The 21,579-nt window shown below is 43.3% G+C and overlaps 1 protein-coding gene across 1 annotated transcript in view; it reads left to right on the top strand.

Moving 5' to 3' along the window:
• The window catches only part of LANCL2 (LanC like glutathione S-transferase 2), an 80,643-nt gene that overhangs the window by 4,416 nt on the left and 54,648 nt on the right, over positions 1-21,579 (top strand). Inside the window, exon 2 of the mRNA XM_077269150.1 lies at positions 10,376-10,493. Within this exon, the coding sequence (XP_077125265.1) occupies positions 10,376-10,493 (118 nt within the window). The remainder of the gene's footprint in view (positions 1-10,375; positions 10,494-21,579) is intronic.

Here is a 21,579-nt window from a genome sequence, read left to right on the forward strand (position 1 = left end):
AACATTTGTGAGACGCAGAACAACTGAAAGATGCAGGAAGAGTGCCTGACACCATCTGTCAAGCATGGTGGAGGTAATGCGATGGTCTGGGGTTGCTTTGGTGCTGGTAAAGTGGGATATTTGTACAAGGTAAAAGGGATATTGAATAAGGAAGGCTGTCACTGCATTTTGCAACGCCTGCCATACCCTGTGGTCAGTGCTTGAGCTTGATTGGAGCCAGTTTCATCCTACAACAGAACAATGACCCAAAGCACACCTCCAAATTATGCAAGCACTATTTAGGGAAGAAGCAGGCAGCTGGTATTCTATCTGTAATGGAGGGGCCAGCGCAGTCACCAGATCTCAACCCCATTGAGCTGTTGTGGGAGCAGCTTGACCCTATGGTGCCAAAAAGTGCCCATCAAGCCAAACCAACTTGTGGGAGGGGCTTCTGGAGGCATGGGGTGACATTTCTCCAGATTACCTCAGCAAATTAACTGCTAGAATGCCAAAGGCCTGCAATGCTGGAATTGCTGCAAAGGGAGCATTCTTTGACGAAAGCAAAGTTTGAAGGAGAAAATTATTATTTCAAATAAAAATCTTTTTTTCGAACCTTGTCAATGTCTGGACTAGATTTTCAATTCATTTGGCAACTTATTTGATAAAAGTATGAGGTTTCATGGAAAACACAAAATTGTCTGGGTGACCCAAAATGTTTGAACAGTAGTGTAGATATCAGTCTGCCCTGATCTATAACGCGGTGTCTGCAGATTAGACTGCATTTTCATAGTGACAGGTTCCCTTTAAAACATTAGAACTGCGTGATCTAAGCTTAATAGTAACGTGTACGATAAGGTTCAGGATCTGTGTGACTGGAGGTGATTCGGCACATGTTACTCTGGTGCAAGTGATCCCCAGAAAACCAAGTGACTACATATCTGTTCACCTTCTATTCAAATGATTACATAATAGAGGTTTTTCAGGTATAAAAAATAAAATCGTACATCCATTTTATTTGGTAATTTTGTAATCTCTAATCTGAGATATGTTTGTTTCCATTTTTGAGCCACTATTTCTGAATCCTGAATTCATCATCCATTTTGAAAAATTGCTAAAATTTATCTTGCACAAAATAAAATAGACTTCCAGCAGAGTAAAGATCAGATTACTCCTGACCACTGAGTTATATGGAGACAGGAGGAGGAGGGAGAAGCAAAGAAAGAGAGACCAATGTCACTGGATTCACAGCTGCTCTGCTCAGTACTGCTGTTGATAATGACATCCCTGGTGCTGCTTCTGAACATTTGCTATTGAGAGATAGGAGAGCAGGAATTCCGTATGTCTGTTTGTGTCCTGTATAGGAGACAACATAGCAGCTAGCTAACCCAGTTGGAGGTGGAGCTGGGACGTAAACCCCCATGGATCTAATTTTGTTGACCCATAAGGTGATCAGTATTGAAGTGCCAAAAAATTCTTTTCATGTCTGAAAAAAAATTCAAACCAATTTTTTATGTAAAATCTTATATACATGTCCTTTGTTATTCTAGGCATACCTATCTCTTGGAGCTCCAGCATTACACCAGATATGTCTATAACATAAGTGTCCATGCAGATCTCCTATGAATATTACCGTGTATGAGAATCTGCAGTAAATCACCATAGGGAATATATTGAGTGTCATTTATTAATGTAGGAGTATTACCCTGTGTATTGTGCTGCTTTTCATTTCCTTTCTACTCAATGTCTAGTAATTCTAATATTATAATAGTAGCACACAAATTGAAGTGCTTGTACCTCCCGAAATGGAAATTATAAAAATACCTCTGACTGATAAAGATCTCTAAGGAATATCCTCTTGCAGAATATGGAAATGAGATGATAAATGTGTCTTTACTATTTCTCTTGCCTAGACATATTTTGAGGTGAGTGGCAGGAGGTGATCAGGCGTGAAGTAAAGATATCATTGCGCTATGTGTGTCCATGTGGCCACCCAGTGGTTGTCACGTGAATTGAAGCTCGTTGAGGGATTTTCTAGCATGTCAAAATAATGTATTGCGTAGCGGAGTCTTTAAATTCTGCAAGGAAATAAATATAGAAATATAGAACTCACCCCAGATTTAAATAGCAAAAAATATATTTCATACTAATTCTAACTTGATGTTGATGAAAAGAAGTGGAGGGGTAACGCACTATGGTAGAATAGAATTGTGGTGAAACACTATGGTAGAATAGATTTATTCTTACTGTTTCTCTGCAATGTCTATATAGAGCTTTACAGCACACACACATTATGTATGCTCTCTGCAGCACACACATATACACAGCATTGCTTCATGCACAGTACATGCACATTCAGCTCTGCTGTAGATGTATACACTACCCTGCTACATGCATTCACGCACAGCTCTGCCACATACATGCAATCCTGCATCTCTAAGTATACAAACAACTCTGCTGCATTTGCACACACACACACTCGCCTCTGCTACAACCTGCACACTGTGTATACACTACCACATTTTAAAATTCTTTCCAGGTATGTGACCGAGCCCATGACCTGATAGATCCTTCAGCTAGACTGGACTTTCAGCACCTGTGCAGCACTAGTGATATGTAGGTCCTGGTAGCTTTCTCTTCTGCCCTGCAACGATCAGACTGATCAGTGTTGGAATGGAGTAACAAGAACTTTGCCGCTGCTTTTGTTAATTCCTTAAGCGGAATGGATCCTGTCTCGGCATACTCCTCGACCATGGGAAGCTCACCTTTTTTTTTTTTTTTTTAGCAAGATTTTTTTTTCTTGATAAAAATTGTAGGTTGTAGTTATTAAAAAAAAAAAAAAAGATAAAAATACCAGATTTTCATTCTTGCAATTTTGCTGGATGGCAAGACATGTGCATGTAGTTATAGATTTTATCGAGACTGTCATTTTGTATGTCATTCTTGATCCAGGGTACGCTGGAGTAAGGTGTACCAACTCCATTAAGAGGTATGCTCATTACTGTCAGATCTCAGTGCACACCTCGATACCTGGCGGCAGTGATGCGCATGGGGTTATTCCAGCTCATATTAGTGGGCTGCCACATGCTGACATTTATTTTTTTAATTTATTAAAAAGTGAAAAAAATGGTGTGGGCTCCTGCGGAATTTTCATAACTAGCAGAGGGAAAGCCAAGGCTGATGTTAATATTCTGGGAAGGAGCCAATAGCCAAAGGTTCCCAGGCTATTGATATCAGCTCAGAGCTGTTTGCTTAGCCTATACTGGCTAGTTTACAGGGGGACAGCAGGAAAAAATTGACATAGGGTCCCCTATAAATTCTAACCAGCATAGGCTAGGCAGACAGCTGAAGTCTGATATTAATAGCCTAAGAAAGGGCCATCGATATTGGCCCTCTCCCAGACTAAAAATATCAGCTCTCAGCCGCCCCAGAAATGGTGCATCAATAAGATGTGTCAAATTGGCGCTTAGCCTCACTCTTCCTACTTGCTCTTATGTTGTGCAAGTGGGGTGATAGTTGTGGGGGTTCATGACGATCTTGTATTGGCAGCTGGCATGAAGCCCAGGGATTAGTAAAGAAGAGGTGTCTATAAGACACCCAATCACTAACCCTATATTCAAATGGTAAATAAGAAACACCCAGAATAAAGTCCTTTTATTTAAAATAAATGACCACAGGGTGTTACACATTTATTTAAGAAATAAAAAAACATATTATGCTCCCTTAACACCTAACACCTAAAAGGGAACCTGTCAAACCCCCCCCCCCAGGTGTTTTTAACTAAAAGAGCCACCTTGTGCAGCACTAATGCTGCATGCTGTCAAGGTGACTCTTTTAGTTTGGGCGCCGCCTCCATTTCCTTCCTGAACGTCCCCGGCACCTGCGCTGTAAGTTCCCATCATGTGAGGGGAGATGAAGGGCAGCTCAAACTGCGCATGCCAGAAAAAAAACTTACAGCGCAGGCGCCGGGGACATTCAGGAAGGAAATGGAGGCGGCGCACGGAGGCCCTGAGTGACGGCTGGGAGGCGTTTGTGTCAGGGGGGAAAAGACATGCCCCCCTGACAAACTGCAGGTATGAGGGGCAAATTCTAAAAACGATTATTTCAGCGTTGGCAGGGACCCAAACTAAGAGCCACCTTGACAGAATGCAGCATTAGTGGTTCTTTTAGTTAAAACCGCCTGGGGGGGGGTGTGACAGGTTCCCTTTAACACCCGATGCCCTTGTCCACTGTAAAAAAAACAACAACCATATACTCACGTGTGTGAAGTGAAGAGATAAAATCCCACGATGACCCTGATGACGTTGAGAGCAATATATGATGTGACTGCTCTCAAGGACAACAGGCGAACACTGACTCAGGAGGGAATCGCTCTTGCAGTGTGTAGCGCAGAGATGGGGTGGGAAAGTTCACCGTAGTTCATCACCTGATGAACCCCGATGAACTCACTGACTTTGCTGCTGCGTGAGAACTTTCTCACACAGAAGTGGTGCCACAAGGGAGATCACCAGGGCTCATCAGCTGGTGAACTCTGGTGAACTTTCCTACCACAGCTCAGCGCTACACACTGCAGGAGCAATTACATGCTCCTGTCAGTGTGTAGCCAGCTGCCTTGTAGAGCATTTGCATCAGCTAATGTGACTTCTCTGCAAGTGATCCGAATCATCGTGGGACAGTATGGATTATGTTGGATACATGAGGGATATGGTGGTTTATTATTTTTTCTCTTTTCCAGGTGACATGGGCATTGGGGATTAGGCGTTAAAGTGAGTATTGGCTTTTTATTTTTCATCTTTTTCAGGAGACAAAGGCTTTAGGGATTAGGTGTACGGTGAGTATATACTGTGTTTTTTTTTTATTATTATTATTACAATATTTCTTTATTTTAACTTTTTCTTTCTTTACTTTGAGCACAGGCACCAACTGATGACTACGCCCATCAGTGGCACCTGCTCTCACTGTTATCAGCGACAGCAGGCGTAGGCTGATGGGAGTAGTAGTATCAGCCGATGCCTGTGACTGGTGGTAAGCTTTTTACCGTTGGTCACAGTAACAGCTGTAGGCTCACATCTGACAGTGTGATGATTTATCGCCGATCAGAGCCACTGGTGTTTCTCACATTGTCGCACAGATAACAGTGTGGGAAAAACCCAAATAAGTTCCGAAAAATGCAAGCAAAAACTCTGGAAATCTGCCTCAAAACATTTTTATACCTGCATTTTTCTGCGTATTTGACTGGCTCATTTGAAATCAATGGGTGAAAAACATGGCAAAAACACACAAGGAATTGACATGCTGCGGATTTAAAGGGAATCTGTCACCTCATTTTTCGCATATAAGCTGCAGCCACTGCCATTAGGGGCTTATCTACAGCATTCTGTAATGCTGTAGACAAGCACCTGATGTAACCTGAAATATAAGAAAAGCAAGTTAGATTATACTCACCGAGTATAATACACAAGGGGGGGCTTATCTACAGCATTACAGAATGCTGTAGTGTAGATAAGCCCCCTAATGACGGTGGCCGCAGCCTGAAAATGTACAGCTCTTCAGGATTCTCATTGACTTTGTTGGTATAAGGATTCCCCAACTTTTTTAGGGCAACTATGCACGGAAAAATGCGAGCAAAAACGTACTGTAAGCTCACGGTCTTACAGTATCAGCACTGTAGAAGAGATTTTGCATGAGTACATACACTTTTCTTGGCTTAATGTTATTTATTTTTTAAAGTGTAATTTTTTTTCTCTTACACTTTACCCTGAAAAATCACCATTTTTGCTCTTCAATTCTGGTGATTTTCTGGAGCTGTGTGCATTAATACATAGTCTCCATAGGAGATGAATATTTAAAAATCTGCTTTGGTGCATGAACAGTTCACTGGAGCTCATTAGAAAGAGAACAGGCCATGAATAGTTAATCTCCGTGCATTACCTTTATGCTACCAATTCAATGAGGCTTTTATCTTGGCATCAGTATATCCTGGTGGTTTGATTGGATTCCAAGGATGAGCATCTGTGAAATGAAACTGATCTGACTTCCTGCCACCCCAGGAGGTATTCTACCCTTGTAGCTGTCTTTCCCCAAAAAGGATCTGTCAGATTTTTAAGATGTACTCAGAATTGACATTTCCTTTATTAATATTGAGCAGATTGATAGCAGTGAATCATGAATGATTAACTTACAAGAATACATTGTGGTGCGTCAACTGAAAAAAACATAGGAACTTAGTTCAGTTTTTTTTTCCTTAAGAAGAGGTTTTGATTATATTCTATGACCAAACTTTTCACCCAGAACTGTCATATCTGATCCCAGAATCTAATTGAAGGGAACCTATCACCAGGTTTTTCCCATATAAAAAGGGCAAATTAGGCACTTTGGAAAGTTTTACATTTAAATTCTGCCTACTGTTCTTGATGTTATCGCAAAAAAAAAGAGTTTAAAAAAACTCTCCTATCAAAGTTTTATCCTGTTAATACGCTGCTCAAAAAAATAAAGGGAACACTTAAACAACAGAATATAACTCCAAGTAGATCAAACATCTGTGAAATCAAACTGTCCACTTAAGAAGCAACACTGTTTAACAATCAATTTCACATGCTGTTGTGCAAATGGAATAGACAACAGATGGAAATTATTGGCAATTATCAAGACACACTCAATAAAGGAGGTTCTGCAGGTGGGGACCACAGACCACATCTCAGTACCAATGCTTTCTGGCTGATGTTTTGGTCACTTTTGAATGTTGGTTGTGCTTTCACACTCTTGGTAACATGAGATGGACTCTACAACCCACACAAGTGGCTCAGGTAGTGCAGCTCATCCAGGATGGCACATCATTGCGAGCTGTGCCAAGAAGGTATGCTGTGTCAGTCAGCGTAGTGTCCAGAGGCTGGTGGTGCTACCAGGAGACAGGCCAGTACACCAGGAGACGTGGAGGGGGCTGTAGGAGGGTAACAACCCAGCAGCAGGACCGCTACCTCAGCCTTTGTGCAAGAAGGAACAGGAAAAGCACTGCCAGAGCCCTGCAAAATGACCTCCAGCAGGCCACAAATGTGCATGTGTCTGCACAAACGGTTAGAAACCGACTCCATGAGGATGGTCTGAGTGCCCGACGTCCACAGATGGGGTTTGTTCTCACAGCCCAACACCGTGCAGGGCGCTTGGCATTTGCCACAAAACAGGATTGGCAAATTCGCCACTGGCACCTTGTGCTCTTCACAGATGAAAGCAGGTTCACACTGAGCACATGTGACAGACGTGACAGTCTGGAGACGCCATGGAGAGCGATCTGCCTGCAACATCCTTCAGCATGACTGGTTGGGCAGTGGGTCAGTAATGGTGTGGGTTGGCATTTCTTTGGAGGGCCGCACAGCCCTCCATGTGCTCGCCAGAGGTAGCCTGACTGCCATTAGGTACCGTGATGAGATTCTCAGACCCCTTGTGAAACCATATGCTGGTGCGGTTGGCCCTGGGTTCCTCCTAATGCAGGACAATGCCAGACCTCATGTGGCTAGAGTGTGTCAGCAGTTCCTGCAAGATGAAGGCATTGAAGCTATGGACTGGCCTGCTCATTCCCCAGACCTGAATCTGATTGAACACATCTGGGACATCATGTCTCACACTATCCACCAACGTCACGTTGCACCACAGACTGTCCAGGAGTTGGCGGATGCTTTAGTCCAGGTCTGGGAGGAGATCCCTCAGGAGACCATCCGCCGCCTCATCAGGAGCATGCCCAGGCGTTGTAGAGAGGTCATACAGGCACGCGGAGGCCACACACACTGCTGAGCATCATTTCCTTGTCTTGAGGCATTTCTACTGAAGTTGGACCAGCCTGTAACTTCATTTTCCACTTTGATTTTGAGCATGATTCCAACTCCAGACTTCCGAGGGATATTTGTTGTGATTTACGTGGATAATTTTTAGGTTTTATTGTTCTCAACACATTCCACTATGTAATGAATAAAGATTTACAACTGGAATATTTCATTCAGTGATATCTAGGATGTGGGATTTTAGTGTTCCCTTTATTTTTTTGAGCAGTGTATATTGCAATCATCATATTATACAGCACTGTGTACTTACAATTGCTCATTTTGCCTTTCTACCCAGCTAATTCTTCTCTTTTTATAAGGTCTATGACATCAGGTGATTAAAAACTGACTAGCTGAATCCATCTAAGCTCTATGTAGGAACAGGAGGTCAATTTTACCTGCGTGAGTCATCTCTGCAAAAGTCCCTGGCAGAAGAGGGGCAGAGCAACTGGGTCAGGACAGAGTTGAAGAGGGGAATGATTTCTGCAGGGATAACAGACTTCCTGTTTCTACATCGAGCAGTGAAAAGAGAACAATTAAGGCAAAATGAGCAATTGTAAGTACACCGTGCTATATAATATGATGACTGCAGTATATTACGAGGATAAAAACTTTGATGGAAGGAGGGTTACTTTAAAAGAAAAGATTACTGTCAAACAACTGGCACAAATTTTTCTCATAGGTAAGTCAGGCGCTTCAGAAAGATTTAGTCCAGGTTTCAGTTCTTCAGGATGTACTGTTAACCATACATTCGCAAAACAACAGAATATAAAAGAAAAGATTAGTTAACGAGTAGCCAACTGGGCCAATCTGCCCCAAATTTGCCACACATGTGAATCAGGCAGCACAGAAGGCTTTAGACCGGATTTCAGCAATGTGGGACTTATTATTTGCAACATATTTATAAAAGAATAAAAATACAAATATTAATTTACATTTCTTCAGGACACTATTAGGGAGATGTAAAATGCCTGTGCACAGTGGCTCAGATACAGATACGTTGGGTTCATATCAGTAGCAAATAACATTTTTAACCACATCCAAATAAACTGATAAAGTGGTTTTCCAGTACTTTATATGGATAGTCTTCTTAGGATAGGGCATCAATATCAGATCGGTGGAGGTGGGACACTCACCACACTCGCCACCCCGCCTATCAACTGTTCATGGTGACTGCCAAATGTGCTCAGTTGCAGAGCAGAACTGCACAGCTCCATCAACTGTATAATGGCCGCAGTCAGGTACTGCACATCCACGCCTATTCATTAGAGCAGTATACTGCCATCATCAACTGAGCACATCTGTCCGGCACCGAGAACAACTGATCAGCGGGCATTGAGGGAGTCGTAAATTTTATGCAACTGCAATCGATGCACAAATGTTGCCACATTTCAGTTTTACACAAGTGACAAGTGACATGGGGAGATTAATGTTAATGTTTTTCCTGTTGATAATGATCATTATTATTTCTATGGTACTAAAACATTAGGTCCCAATTACTGAAAAATTGCCACTTTATATCTGCAACTAGTGTTCACTCTTCAAAATGTTTGATGGTCACATATTGGGCAATACTGAAACCCAAAATTTTTGTAAGGCCAGATTCACATGTTCATATAGTGGCCATTCTTTGTGGTCTGTGTCACAGCTAAAATTCTTGGACCAGCCACGGATCTCCTGATGTGAACTAACAGCCTCAAAGTCTTATATGACACTGAGTTCAGATCAGGAGTGCCATGGTCAGGCCGGGCATAGCAGCTATTATGCGGACTGTAAAATGCGGCCACAATACAATCGTGAATCTAGCCTTGTACTACTAATTCTCTATGGTGAGGGATATTTATCTGTGTATTTCACTGTAAGAGTTCCCATTATAGCTAAAAAAGAAATCTCATTGGTACTGTTAATAATGGACAAAGTGATACGTAACTCTCATGTAAAAAGAAACATTTTGTAACTCATCATGACATGTCAGAAATTCTGATCGTTGAGCGTCCATGCGCGAAGATCTCCACTGACTGCGGCAACAAGGTATTAGGCCCAAATACACAATAGACTAATGGCTGCCGATATTGACAGATTTGGCCGGCGGCCTAATGGGTTTTGGTGCTTCGATAGTCAGAAGAGATGTTGATCGTGCATGTCCGATTCCAAACCTCTGATTGCATTGTTCCCCATGAGATAAACAGCCAGCCGACAATGTCAACCTGCAGCTTTATCATATTGAACTTGGGAGCATTCGGCCAAAGCACTCCTGCATATGGGAGAATTAGCTGAGACAACTGTCCGCCAAACAGTCGGTGGAAGCATCATTGGTCCAACAGCCATCTTGCATGTATGGCCTGTTTAAGATGTTCTCAGCCAAGCACTGCTCCAATCTGGTAGATTGGGTTAGCAGAAGATTGACTCCATAGACTTTCTATGTGCCCATTTTCAGTCTCCATGGAAAGCAGCCCATGGCTGAGAGCTTCTGCCCCTTCATTTTAGTGATCTTTTGAGACCCTAGTAACTGGATCACCACCGATCACAACTTCTTAAATCTTTTAATTTTTTTCTGAATACTGATGTAATATACATTCTTTTAGATAACAGGAAGATTTTCAAGACGTATCCAGTCAAAAATGAGTGACTTGCTACAACAAATGGAAGAAGGTCTAAAGACCGCAGATCCACATGACTGCTCTACTTATACTGGATATACAGGTGAGTCCTATGCCTGATACACATGGTAGCCCTTAAGGTTCATGTATGTCCTGGCCACTCTATTCCAATGGAAGGATCAGGTGCAACATTTACCAGCAAAAGTACAATTACAGTCAATATTAACCCCTTCACCCCCGGAGCTTTTTCCATTTTTTTCGTTTTCGGTTTTTGCTCCCCTCCTTCCCAGAGCCATAACTTTTTTATTTTTCCGTCAATATGGCCATGTGAGGGCTTATTTTTTGCGGGACGAGATGTACTTTTGAACGATACCATTGGTTTTACCATGCCGTGTAACAGAAAACGGGAAAAAAATTCCAAGTGTGATGAAATTGCAAAAAAGTGCAATCTCACACTTGTTTTTTTTTTGGCTTTTTTGCTAGGTTCACCAAATGCTAAAAACTAACCTGCCATTATGATTCTCCAGGTCATTACGAGCTCATAGACACCTAACATGTCTAGGTTATTTTTTATCTAAGTGGTGAAAAAAAAATCCAAATTTTGCTAAAAAAAAAAAGCAAAGGCTTATTTTTCGCGTGCCAAGCTGGCATTTTTAATGATACCATTTTGGTGCAGATACGTTTTTTTGATCGCCCGTTATTACACTTTAATGCAATGTCGCGGCGACCAAAAAAACGCAATTTTGGCGTTTTGATTTTTTTTCTCGCTACGCCATTTAGCGATAAGGTTAATCCTTTGTTTTTATTGATAGATCGGGCGATTCTGAACGCGGCAATACCAAATATGTGTAGGTTTGATTTTTTTTTTTATTGTTTTATTTTGATTGGGGCGAAAGGGGGGTGATTTGAACTTTTATATTTTTTTTATTTTTTTTATATTTTTAAACACTTTTCTTTTTTTAATTTTGGCATGCTTCAATAGCCTCCATAGGAGGCTAGAAGCATGCACAACTCGATCGCCTCTGCTACATAGAGGTGAAGTACAGGTCACCTCTATGTAGTAGAAATGGTGGTGTACTTTGAACGCCGACCACAGGGTGGCGCTCAAAGCAATCGGCCATCAACAACCATAGAGGTCTCAAGGAGACCTCTGGTTGTTATGGCAATGCACCGCTGACCCCCGATCATGTGACGGGGGTCAGCGGTGCCAGCACCTCCGGCCGCGCGGCCGGGAGCGCTAGTTAAATGCCGCTGTCAGCGCTTGACGGCGGCATTTAACTAGTTAATGGGTGCGGGCGGATCGCGATTCCGCTCGCGCTCATTGCGCACACATGTTAGCTGTTCAAAACAGCTGACATGTCGCGGCTTTGAGGTGGGTTCACCGCCGGAGCCCACCTCAAAGCGGGGGATCTGCCAGCTGACGTACTATTCCGTCAGCTGGCAGAAAGAGGTTAATAAATTTTATATATATCTAATATATAAAGCTGAATGTGTGTATGTATGTATGTATGTATGTATGTATGTATGTCCGGGATTGGCATCTGAACCGTCGCAGCTACAGCCACAAAATTTTGCACAGTCACACGTCTGGACCCCGAGAGTGTCATAGGCTATGTTGTGAGGTGAAATTTTAACCCCGCGCTTTCCAATTCACCAAACATTGGATTGGCCGCGGATCCGCAGCGGATTGGCCGCTGCGAATTCGTAGCAGTTTTCCATCAGGTTTACAGTACTGTGTACACCTATGGAAAACCAAATCCGCTGTGCCCATGGTGCGGAAAATTCCGTGCAGAAACGCTGCGTTGTATTTTCCACAGCATGTCAATTCTTTGTGCGGATTCCGCAGCGTTTTACACCTGTTCCTCAATAGGAATCCGCAGGTGAAATCCGCACAAAAAAACACTGGAAATCTACTGTAAATCCGCAGGTAAAACGCAGTGCCTTTTACTTGTAGATTTTTCAAAAGTCGTGCGGAAAAATCTCACACGAATCCGCTACGTGGGCACATACCCTTAGGGTTTGGGTTGGAATTAGGGCTAGGGTTGGAAATAGGGTTAAGATTAGGCTTGTGGTTAGGGTTACGGATAGGGTTAGGGGTGTGTTGGGGTTACAGTTGTGGTTAGGGTTGGGATTAGGGTTAGGGTTGGGATTAGGGTTAGGATTAGGGTTGGAATTAGGGTTACGGGTGTGTTGGGGTTAGGGTTGTGGTTAGGGGTGTGTTGGGGTTAGGGTTGGGATTAGGGTTATGGCTACAGTTGGGATTAGGATTAGGGGTGTGTTGGGGTTAGTGTTGAAGTTAGAAATGAGGGGTTTCCACTGTTTAGGCACATCAGGGGTCTCCAAACGCAACATGGCGCCACCATTGATTCCAGCCAATCTTGCATTCAAAAAGTCAAATGATGCACCCTCCCTTCCAAGCCCCGACGTGTGCCCAAACAGTGGTTTACCCCCACATTTGGGGTACCAGCGTACTCAGGACAAACTGGGCAACAACTGTTGGGGTCCAATTTCTCCTGTTACCCTTGCAAAAATAAAAAATTACTTGCTAAGACATAATTTTTGAGGAAAGAAGAATTATTTTTTATTTTCACGGCTCTGCGTTGTAAACTTCTGTGAAGCACTTGGGGGTTGAACGTGCTCATCACACATCTAGATAAGTTCCTTGGGGGGTCTAGTTTCCAAAATGGGGTCACTTGTGGGGTGTTTCTACTGTTTAGGCACATCAGGGGCTCTGCAAATGCAACGTGACGCCCACAGACCATTCCATCAAAGTCTGCATTTCAAATGTCACTACTTCCCTTCCGAGCCCTGACGTGCGCCCAAACAGTGGTTTACCCCCACATATGGGGTATCACTGTACTCACAACAAACTGGGCAACAAACATTGGGGCCCAATTTCTCTGTTACCCTTGTGAAAATAAAAAATTGCTTGCTAAAACATCTTTTTTGAGGAAAGAAAAATGATTTTTTATTTTCACGGCTCTACGTTGTAAACTTCTGTGAAGCACTTGGGGGTTGAACGTGCTCATCACACATCTAGATAAGTTCCTTGGGGGGTCTAGTTTCCAAAATGGGGTCACTTGTGGGGTGTTTCTACTGTTTAGGCACATCAGGGGCTCTGCAAATGCAACGTGACGCCCGCAGACCATTCCATCAAAGTCTGCATTCCAAAACGTCACTAGTTCCCTTCCGAGCCCTGACGTGTGCCCAAACAGTGGTTTACCCCCACATATGGGGTATCAGCGTACTCAGAAGAAACTGGACAACAACTTTTGGGGTCCAATTTCTCCTGTTACCCTTGCAAAAATAAAAAATTCTGGGCTAAAAAAATATTTTTGAGGAAAGGAAACACATTTATTATTTTCACGGCTCTGCGTTATAAACTTCTGTGAAGCACTTGGGGGTTCAAAGTGCTCACCACACATCTAGATAAGTTCCTTGGGGGGTCTAGTTTCCAAAATGGAGTCACTTGTGGGGAGTTCCTACTGTTTAGGCACATCAGGGGCTCTGCAAACGCAACCTGACGCCCGCAGAGCATTCCATCAAAGTCTGCATTCCAAAACGTCACTACTTCCCTTCCGAGCCCCGGCATGTGCCCAAACAGTGGTTTACCCCCACATATTGGGTATCAGCGTACTCAGGAGAAACTGGACAACAACTTTTGGGGTCCAATTTCTCCTGTTACCCTTGCAAAAATAAAAAATTCTGGGCTAAAAAAATATTTTTGAGGAAAGGAAACACATTTATTATTTTCACGGCTCTGCGTTATAAACTTCTGCTAAGCACTTGGGGGTTCAAAGTGCTCACCACATATCTAGATTAGTTCCTTGGGAGGTCTAGTTTCCAAAATGGGGTCACTTGTGCGGGAGCTCCAATGTTTAGGCACACAGGGGCTCTCCAAACGTGACATGGTGTCCGCTAATGATTGGAGCTAATTTTCTATTCAAAAAGCCAAATGGCGTGCCTTCCCTTCCGAGCCCTGCCGTGCGCCCAAACAGTGGTTTACCCCCACATATGGGGTATCATCGTACTCAGGACAAACTGGACAACAACATTTGGGGTCCAATTTCTCCTATTACCCTTGGAAAATTAAAAAATCCTGGGCTAAAAATCATTTTTGAGGAAAGAAAAATTATTTTTTATTTTCACGGCTCTGCGTTATAAACTTCTGTGAAGCACCTGGGGGTTATAAGTGCTCACTATGCATCTAGATAAGTTCCTTGGGGGGTCTAGTTTCCAAAATGGGGTCACTTGTAGGGGAGCTCCAATGTTTAGGCACACAGGGGCTCTCCAAACGCGACATGGTGTCCGCTAACGATTGGAGCTAATTTTCCATTCAAAAAGTCAAATGGCACGCCTCCCCTTCCGAGCCTTGCCGTGCACCCAAACAGTGGTTTACCCCCACATATGAGGTATCAACGTACTCCGCATAAATTGCCCAACAAATTTTAGGATCCATTTTATCCTGTTGCCCATGTGAAAATGAAAAAATTGAGGCTAAAAGAAATTTTGTGTGAAAAAAAGTACTTTTTCATTTTTACGGATCAATTTGTGAAGCACCTGAGAGTTTAAAGTGCTCACTATGCTTCTAGATAAGTTCCTTGGGGGGTCTAGTTTCCAAAATGGGGTCACTTGTGGGGGAGCTCCAATGTTTAGGCACACAGGGGCTCTCCAAACGTGACATGGTCTCTGCTAGCGATGGAGATAATTTTTCATTCAAAAAGTCAAATGGCGCTCCTTCCCTTCCGAGCCTTACCATGTGCCCAAACAGTGGTTTACCCCCACATATGAGGTATCGGCGTACTCAGGAGAAATTGTCCAACAAATTTTAGGATCCATTTTATCCTGTTGCCCATGTGAAAATGAAAAAATTGAGGCTAAAATAATTTTTTTGTGAAAAAAAAGTACTGTTTCATTTTTACGGATCAATTTGTGAAGCACCTGGAGGTTTAAAGTGCTCACTATGCTTCTAGATAAGTTCCTTGGGGGGTCTAGTTTCCAAAATGGGGTCACTTGTGGGGGAGCTCCAATGTTTAGGCACACGGGGGCTCTCCAAACGCGACATGGTGTCCGCTAAAGATTGGAGCCAATTTTTCATTCAAAAAGTCAAATGGCGCTCCTTTCCTTCCAAGCCCTGCCGTGCGCCCAAACAGTGGTTTACCCCCACATATGAGGTATCAGCGTACTCAGGACAAATTGGACAACATCGTTTGTGGTCCAGTTTCTCCTTTTACCCTTGGGAAAATAAAAAAATTGTTGCTAAAAGATCATTTTTGTGACTAAAAAGTTAAATGTTCATTTTTTCCTTCCATGTTGCTTCTGCTGCTGTGAAACACCTGAAGGGTTAATAAACTTCTTGAATGTGGTTTTGAGCACCTTGAGGGGTGCAGTTTTTAGAATGGTGTCACTTTTGGGTATTTTCAGCCATATAGAACCCTCAAACTGACTTCAAATGTGAGGTGGTCCCTAAAAAAAATGGTTTTGTAAATTTTGTTGTAAAAATGAGAAATCACTGGTCAAATTTTAACCCTTATAACTTCCTAGCAAAAAAAAAATTTGTTTCCAAAATTGTGCTGATGTAAAGTAGACATGTGGGAAACGTTATTTATTACCTATTTTGTGTCACATAACTCTCTGGTTTAACAGAATAAAAATTCTAAATGTGAAAATTGCGAAATTTTCAAAATTTTTGCCAAATTTCCATTTTTTTCACAAATAAACTCAGAAATTATCGATCTAAATTTACCACTAACATGAAGCCCAATATGTCACGAAAAAACAATCTCAGAATCGCTAGGATCCGTTGAAGCGTTCCTGAGTTATTACCTCATAAAGGGACACTGGTCAGAATTGCAAAAAACGGCAAGGTCATTAAGGCCAAAATAGGCTGGGTCATGAAGGGGTTAATAAGCAGACAAACTACAAGAGCAACAAATGTACCATATAGGAATCCGGCAGCTGTCAGTCACATGACCAGTCTATTATGTGTATGTGTGAGCTAATATATACTGCCAGGGGGTGGGCTTACTGTTGGCTGGGGATTTATCAGGCTGCCAATTTAGCTTACAAATACTGAGGTAAAAATACTGACCAAATAACGTGTGAACGAGGTCTAATACAGGAGGAGATGACATACATATATACAGGAGGAGATGACACACAGGTATATACTATATACAGGAGAGATGACACACAGGTATATACTATATAGAGGAGGAGATGACATACAGGTACATACTACATACAGCAGGAGATGACATACAGGTATATACTATATACAGAAGGAGATGACACACAGGTATATACTATATACAGGAGCAGATTACCTACAGGTATATAGTATATACAGGAGGAGATGACATACAGTTATATGCTATGTATAGGAGGAGATGACATACAGGTATATACTATATACAGGAGGAGATGACACACAGATATATACTATATATAGGTGAGATGACACACAGGTATATACTATATACAGGAGGAGATTACATACAGGTATATACTATTGTTGTGAATTTGGATTCTGGGCTCCCCCGGTGGCTACTGGTGGAATTGAACTGGTGTCTTCATCTTCTCTGTTCACCTGTTCCCATCAAGATGTGGGAGTCGCTATATAACCTTGCTGCTTTGTTAGTTGCTTGCCGGTCAACAATGTTATCAGAAGCCTCTCTGTGCTTGTTCCTGCTCCTAGACAACTACTAGATAAGTTGGACTCTTGTCCATGTTTGTTTTTGCATTTTTGTTCCAGTTCACAGCTGTAGTTTCGTTACTGTGTCTGGAAAGCTCTTGTGAACAGGAATTGCCACTCTGGTGTTATGAGTTAATGCCAGAGTTTTAAAGTAATTTCTGGATGGTGTTTTGATAGGGTTTTTAGCTGACCATGAAAGTGTTCTTTCTGTCTTCTGCTATGTAGTAAGTGGACCTCAAATTTGCTAAACCTATTTTCATACTACGTTTTGTTATTTCATCTTAATTCACCGCCAATACATGTGGGGGGCCTCTGTCTCCTTTCGGGGTATTTCTCTAGAGGTGAGCTAGGACTTATTTTCCTCTGCTAGCATTATTTAGTCCTCCGGCTGGTGCTGGGCATCTAGAATCAACGTAGGCATGCTACCCGGCCACTGCTAGTTGTGTGTTAGGTTTAGTTCATGGTCAGCTCAGTTCCCATCTTCCAAGAGCTAGTTCCTATATATGCTGATGCTATGTTCTCTTGCCATTGAGATCATGACAGTTTGACCGGACCGCAAAGTGTTAATTGTTTGGGCTGAAGCAGGAGATAGAGAAGTGTTTAAGGAAAATTTTTTATTTTTTTTTTTCCCTTCAGAGTTTTGCTGTCTAGCCCTTAATTGCTGTCTAGCTGCTTCTTACCTCCTCTTAACCCTTGAATGGCTCTGTGTCCACCTGTTTGTAATGGATCTTCAGAGTGTAACTGCAGGTTTGAATAATCTCGCCACGAAGGTACAAAATTTGCAAGATTTTGTTTGTCATGCACCTGTATCTGAGCCGAGAATTCCTTTGCCGGAATTTTTCTCGGGGAATAGATCTGGGTTTCAGAATTTTCGAAATAATTGCAAATTATTTTTGTCCCTGAAATCTCGCTCTGCCGGAGACCCTGCACAGCAGGTCAGGATTGTGATTTCCTTGCTCCGGGGCGACCCTCAAGACTGGGCTTTTTCATTGACACCAGGGGATCCTGCGTTGCTCAATGTGGATGCGTTTTTTCTGGCCTTGGGGTTGCTTTATGACGAACCTCATTTGGAGCTTCAGGCAGAAAAAACTTTGATGTCCCTATCTCAGGGGCAAGATGAAGCGGAAATTTACTGCCAAAGATTCCGTAAATGGTCTGTGCTTACTCAGTGGAATGAGTGCGCCCTGGCGGCGACTTTCAGAGAGGGTCTCTCTGATGCCATTAAGGATGTTATGGTGGGGTTCCCTGTGCCTGCGGGTCTGAATGAGTCCATGACAATGGCTATTCAGATCGATAGGCGTTTGCGGGAGCGCAAACCAGTGCACCATCTGGCGGTGTCCACTGAGAAGTCGCCAGAGAGTATGCAGTGTGATAGAATTCTGTCCCGAAGCGAGCGGCAGAATTTTAGACGGAAAAATGGGTTGTGTTTCTATTGTGGTGATTCTACTCATGTTATATCAGCATGCTCTAAACGCACTAAAAAGCTTGGTAAATCTGTTTCCATTTGCACCTCACCGTCTAAGTTTATTCTACCTGTGACCCTGATTTGCTCTTTGTCATCTATTACCACGGACGCCTATGTCGACTCTGGCGCCGCTTTGAGTCTTATGGATTGGTCCTTTGCCAAACGCTGTGGGTATGATTTAGAGCCTTTGGAGACTCCTATTCCTCTGAAGGGGATTGACTCCACCCCATTGGCTAATAATAAACCACAATACTGGACACAAGTAACTATGCGTATTAATCCGGATCACCAGGAGATTATTCGCTTTCTGGTGCTGTATAATCTACATGATGATTTGGTGCTAGGATTGCCTTGGCTGCAATCTCACAACCCAGTCCTCGACTGGAGAGTTATGTCTGTGTTGAGCTGGGGATGTAAGGGAGCTCATGGGGATGTACCTGTGGTTTCCATTTCATCATCTATTCCCTCTGAAATTCCTGAGTTCCTGTCTGACTATCGTGACGTCTTTGAAGAATCCAAGCTTGGTTCGTTACCTCCGCACCGAGAGTGCGATTGTGCCATAGATTTAATCCCGGGTAGTAAATACCCAAAGGGTCGTTTATTTAATCTGTCTGTGCCTGAACATGCTGCTATGCGAGAATATATAAAGGAGTCCTTGGAAAAGGGACATATTCGTCCATCGTCATCTCCCTTAGGAGCCGGTTTTTTCTTTGTGTCAAAAAAAGACGGCTCTTTGAGACCATGTATTGATTATCGGCTTTTGAATAAAATCACTGTTAAATATCAATACCCATTGCCGTTGCTGACTGATTTGTTTGCTCGCATAAAGGGGGCCAAGTGGTTCTCTAAGATTGACCTTCGTGGGGCGTATAATTTGGTGCGAATCAGGCAGGGGGATGAGTGGAAAACCGCATTTAATACGCCCGAGGGCCACTTTGAGTATTTAGTGATGCCTTTTGGTCTTTCAAATGCTCCGTCAGTTTTCCAGTCCTTTATGCATGATATTTTTCGCGATTATTTGGATAAATTTATGATTGTGTATCTGGATGATATTCTGATTTTTTCGGATGACTGGGACTCTCATGTCCAGCAAGTCAGGAGGGTTTTTCAGGTTTTGCGGTCTAATTCTTTGTGTGTGAAGGGTTCTAAGTGTGTTTTTGGGGTACAGAGGATTTCCTTTTTGGGATATATTTTTTCCCCCTCTTCCATTGAAATGGATCCTGTCAAGGTTCAAGCTATTTGTGATTGGACGCAGCCCTCTTCTCTTAAGAGTCTTCAGAAATTTTTGGGCTTTGCTAACTTTTATCGTCGATTTATTGCTGGTTTTTCGGATATTGCTAAGCCATTGACCGATTTGACTAAGAAGGGTGCTGATGTTGCTGATTGGTCCCCTGATGCTGTGGAGGCCTTTCGGGAGCTTAAGCGCCGTTTTTCCTCTGCCCCTGTGTTGCGTCAGCCTGATGTTGCTCTACCTTTTCAGGTTGAGGTCGACGCTTCTGAGATCGGAGCTGGGGCAGTGTTGTCGCAGAAAAGTTCTGACTGCTCCGTGATGAGGCCTTGTGCCTTCTTTTCCCGTAAATTTTCGCCCGCTGAGCGGAATTATGATGTTGGGAATCGGGAGCTTTTGGCCATGAAGTGGGCTTTTGAGGAGTGGCGCCATTGGCTTGAGGGGGCCAGACATCAGGTGGTGGTATTGACGGACCACAAAAATTTGATTTATCTGGAGACCGCCAGGCGCCTGAATCCTAGACAGGCGCGTTGGTCATTATTTTTCTCTCGGTTTAATTTTGTGGTGTCATACCTACCGGGTTCTAAGAATGTTAAGGCGGATGCCCTTTCTAGGAGTTTTGAGCCTGACTCGCCTGGTAACTCTGAGCCCACAGGTATCCTTGAGGATGGAGTGGTATTGTCAGCCGTTTCTCCAGACCTGCGGCGGGCCTTGCAGGAGTTTCAGGCGGATAGACCTGATCGTTGCCCACCTGATAAACTGTTTGTTCCTGATGATTGGACCAGTAGAGTAATCTCTGAGGTTCATTCTTCTGCGTTGGCAGGTCATCCTGGCATTTTTGGTACCAGGGATTTGGTGGCAAGGTCCTTCTGGTGGCCTTCCCTGTCACGAGATGTGCGAGGCTTTGTGCAGTCTTGTGACGTTTGTGCTCGGGCCAAGCCTTGTTGTTCTCGGGCTAGTGGATTATTGTTGCCCTTGCCTATTCCTAAGAGGCCTTGGACGCACATCTCGATGGATTTTATTTCAGATCTGCCTGTTTCTCAGAAGATGTCTGTCATCTGGGTGGTGTGTGACCGTTTCTCTAAGATGGTCCATTTGGTTCCTCTGCCCAAGTTGCCTTCTTCTTCCGAGTTGGTTCCTCTGTTTTTTCAAAATGTTGTTCGTTTGCATGGTATTCCTGAGAATATCGTTTCTGACAGAGGGACTCAATTCGTGTCTAGATTTTGGCGGGCATTCTGTGCTAGGATGGGCATAGATTTATCTTTTTCGTCCGCTTTCCATCCTCAGACGAATGGCCAGACCGAGCGGATTAATCAGACCCTGGAGACATATCTGAGGTGTTTTGTGTCTGCTGACCAGGATGATTGGGTTGCTTTTTTGCCATTGGCGGAGTTCGCTCTCAATAATCGGGCCAGCTCTGCCACTTTGGTGTCCCCGTTTTTCTGTAATTCGGGGTTTCATCCTCGATTTTCCTCTGGTCAGGTGGAATCTTCGGATTGTCCTGGAGTGGATGCTGTGGTGGAGAGATTGCATCAGATCTGGGGGCAGGTGGTGGACAATTTGAGGTTGTCCCAGGAGAAGACTCAGCTTTTTGCCAACCGCCACCGTCGTGTTGGTCCTCGGCTTTGTGTTGGGGATTTGGTGTGGTTGTCTTCTCGTTTTGTCCCTATGAGGGTCTCTTCTCCTAAGTTTAAGCCTCGGTTCATCGGCCCGTATAAGATATTGGAGATTCTTAACCCTGTTTCCTTCCGTTTGGACCTCCCTGCATCCTTTTCTATTCATAACGTTTTTCATCGGTCATT

This window comes from Ranitomeya variabilis, chromosome 6, assembly GCF_051348905.1.
Source record: "Ranitomeya variabilis isolate aRanVar5 chromosome 6, aRanVar5.hap1, whole genome shotgun sequence".
NCBI classification, from domain to species: Eukaryota; Metazoa; Chordata; class Amphibia; order Anura; family Dendrobatidae; genus Ranitomeya; species Ranitomeya variabilis.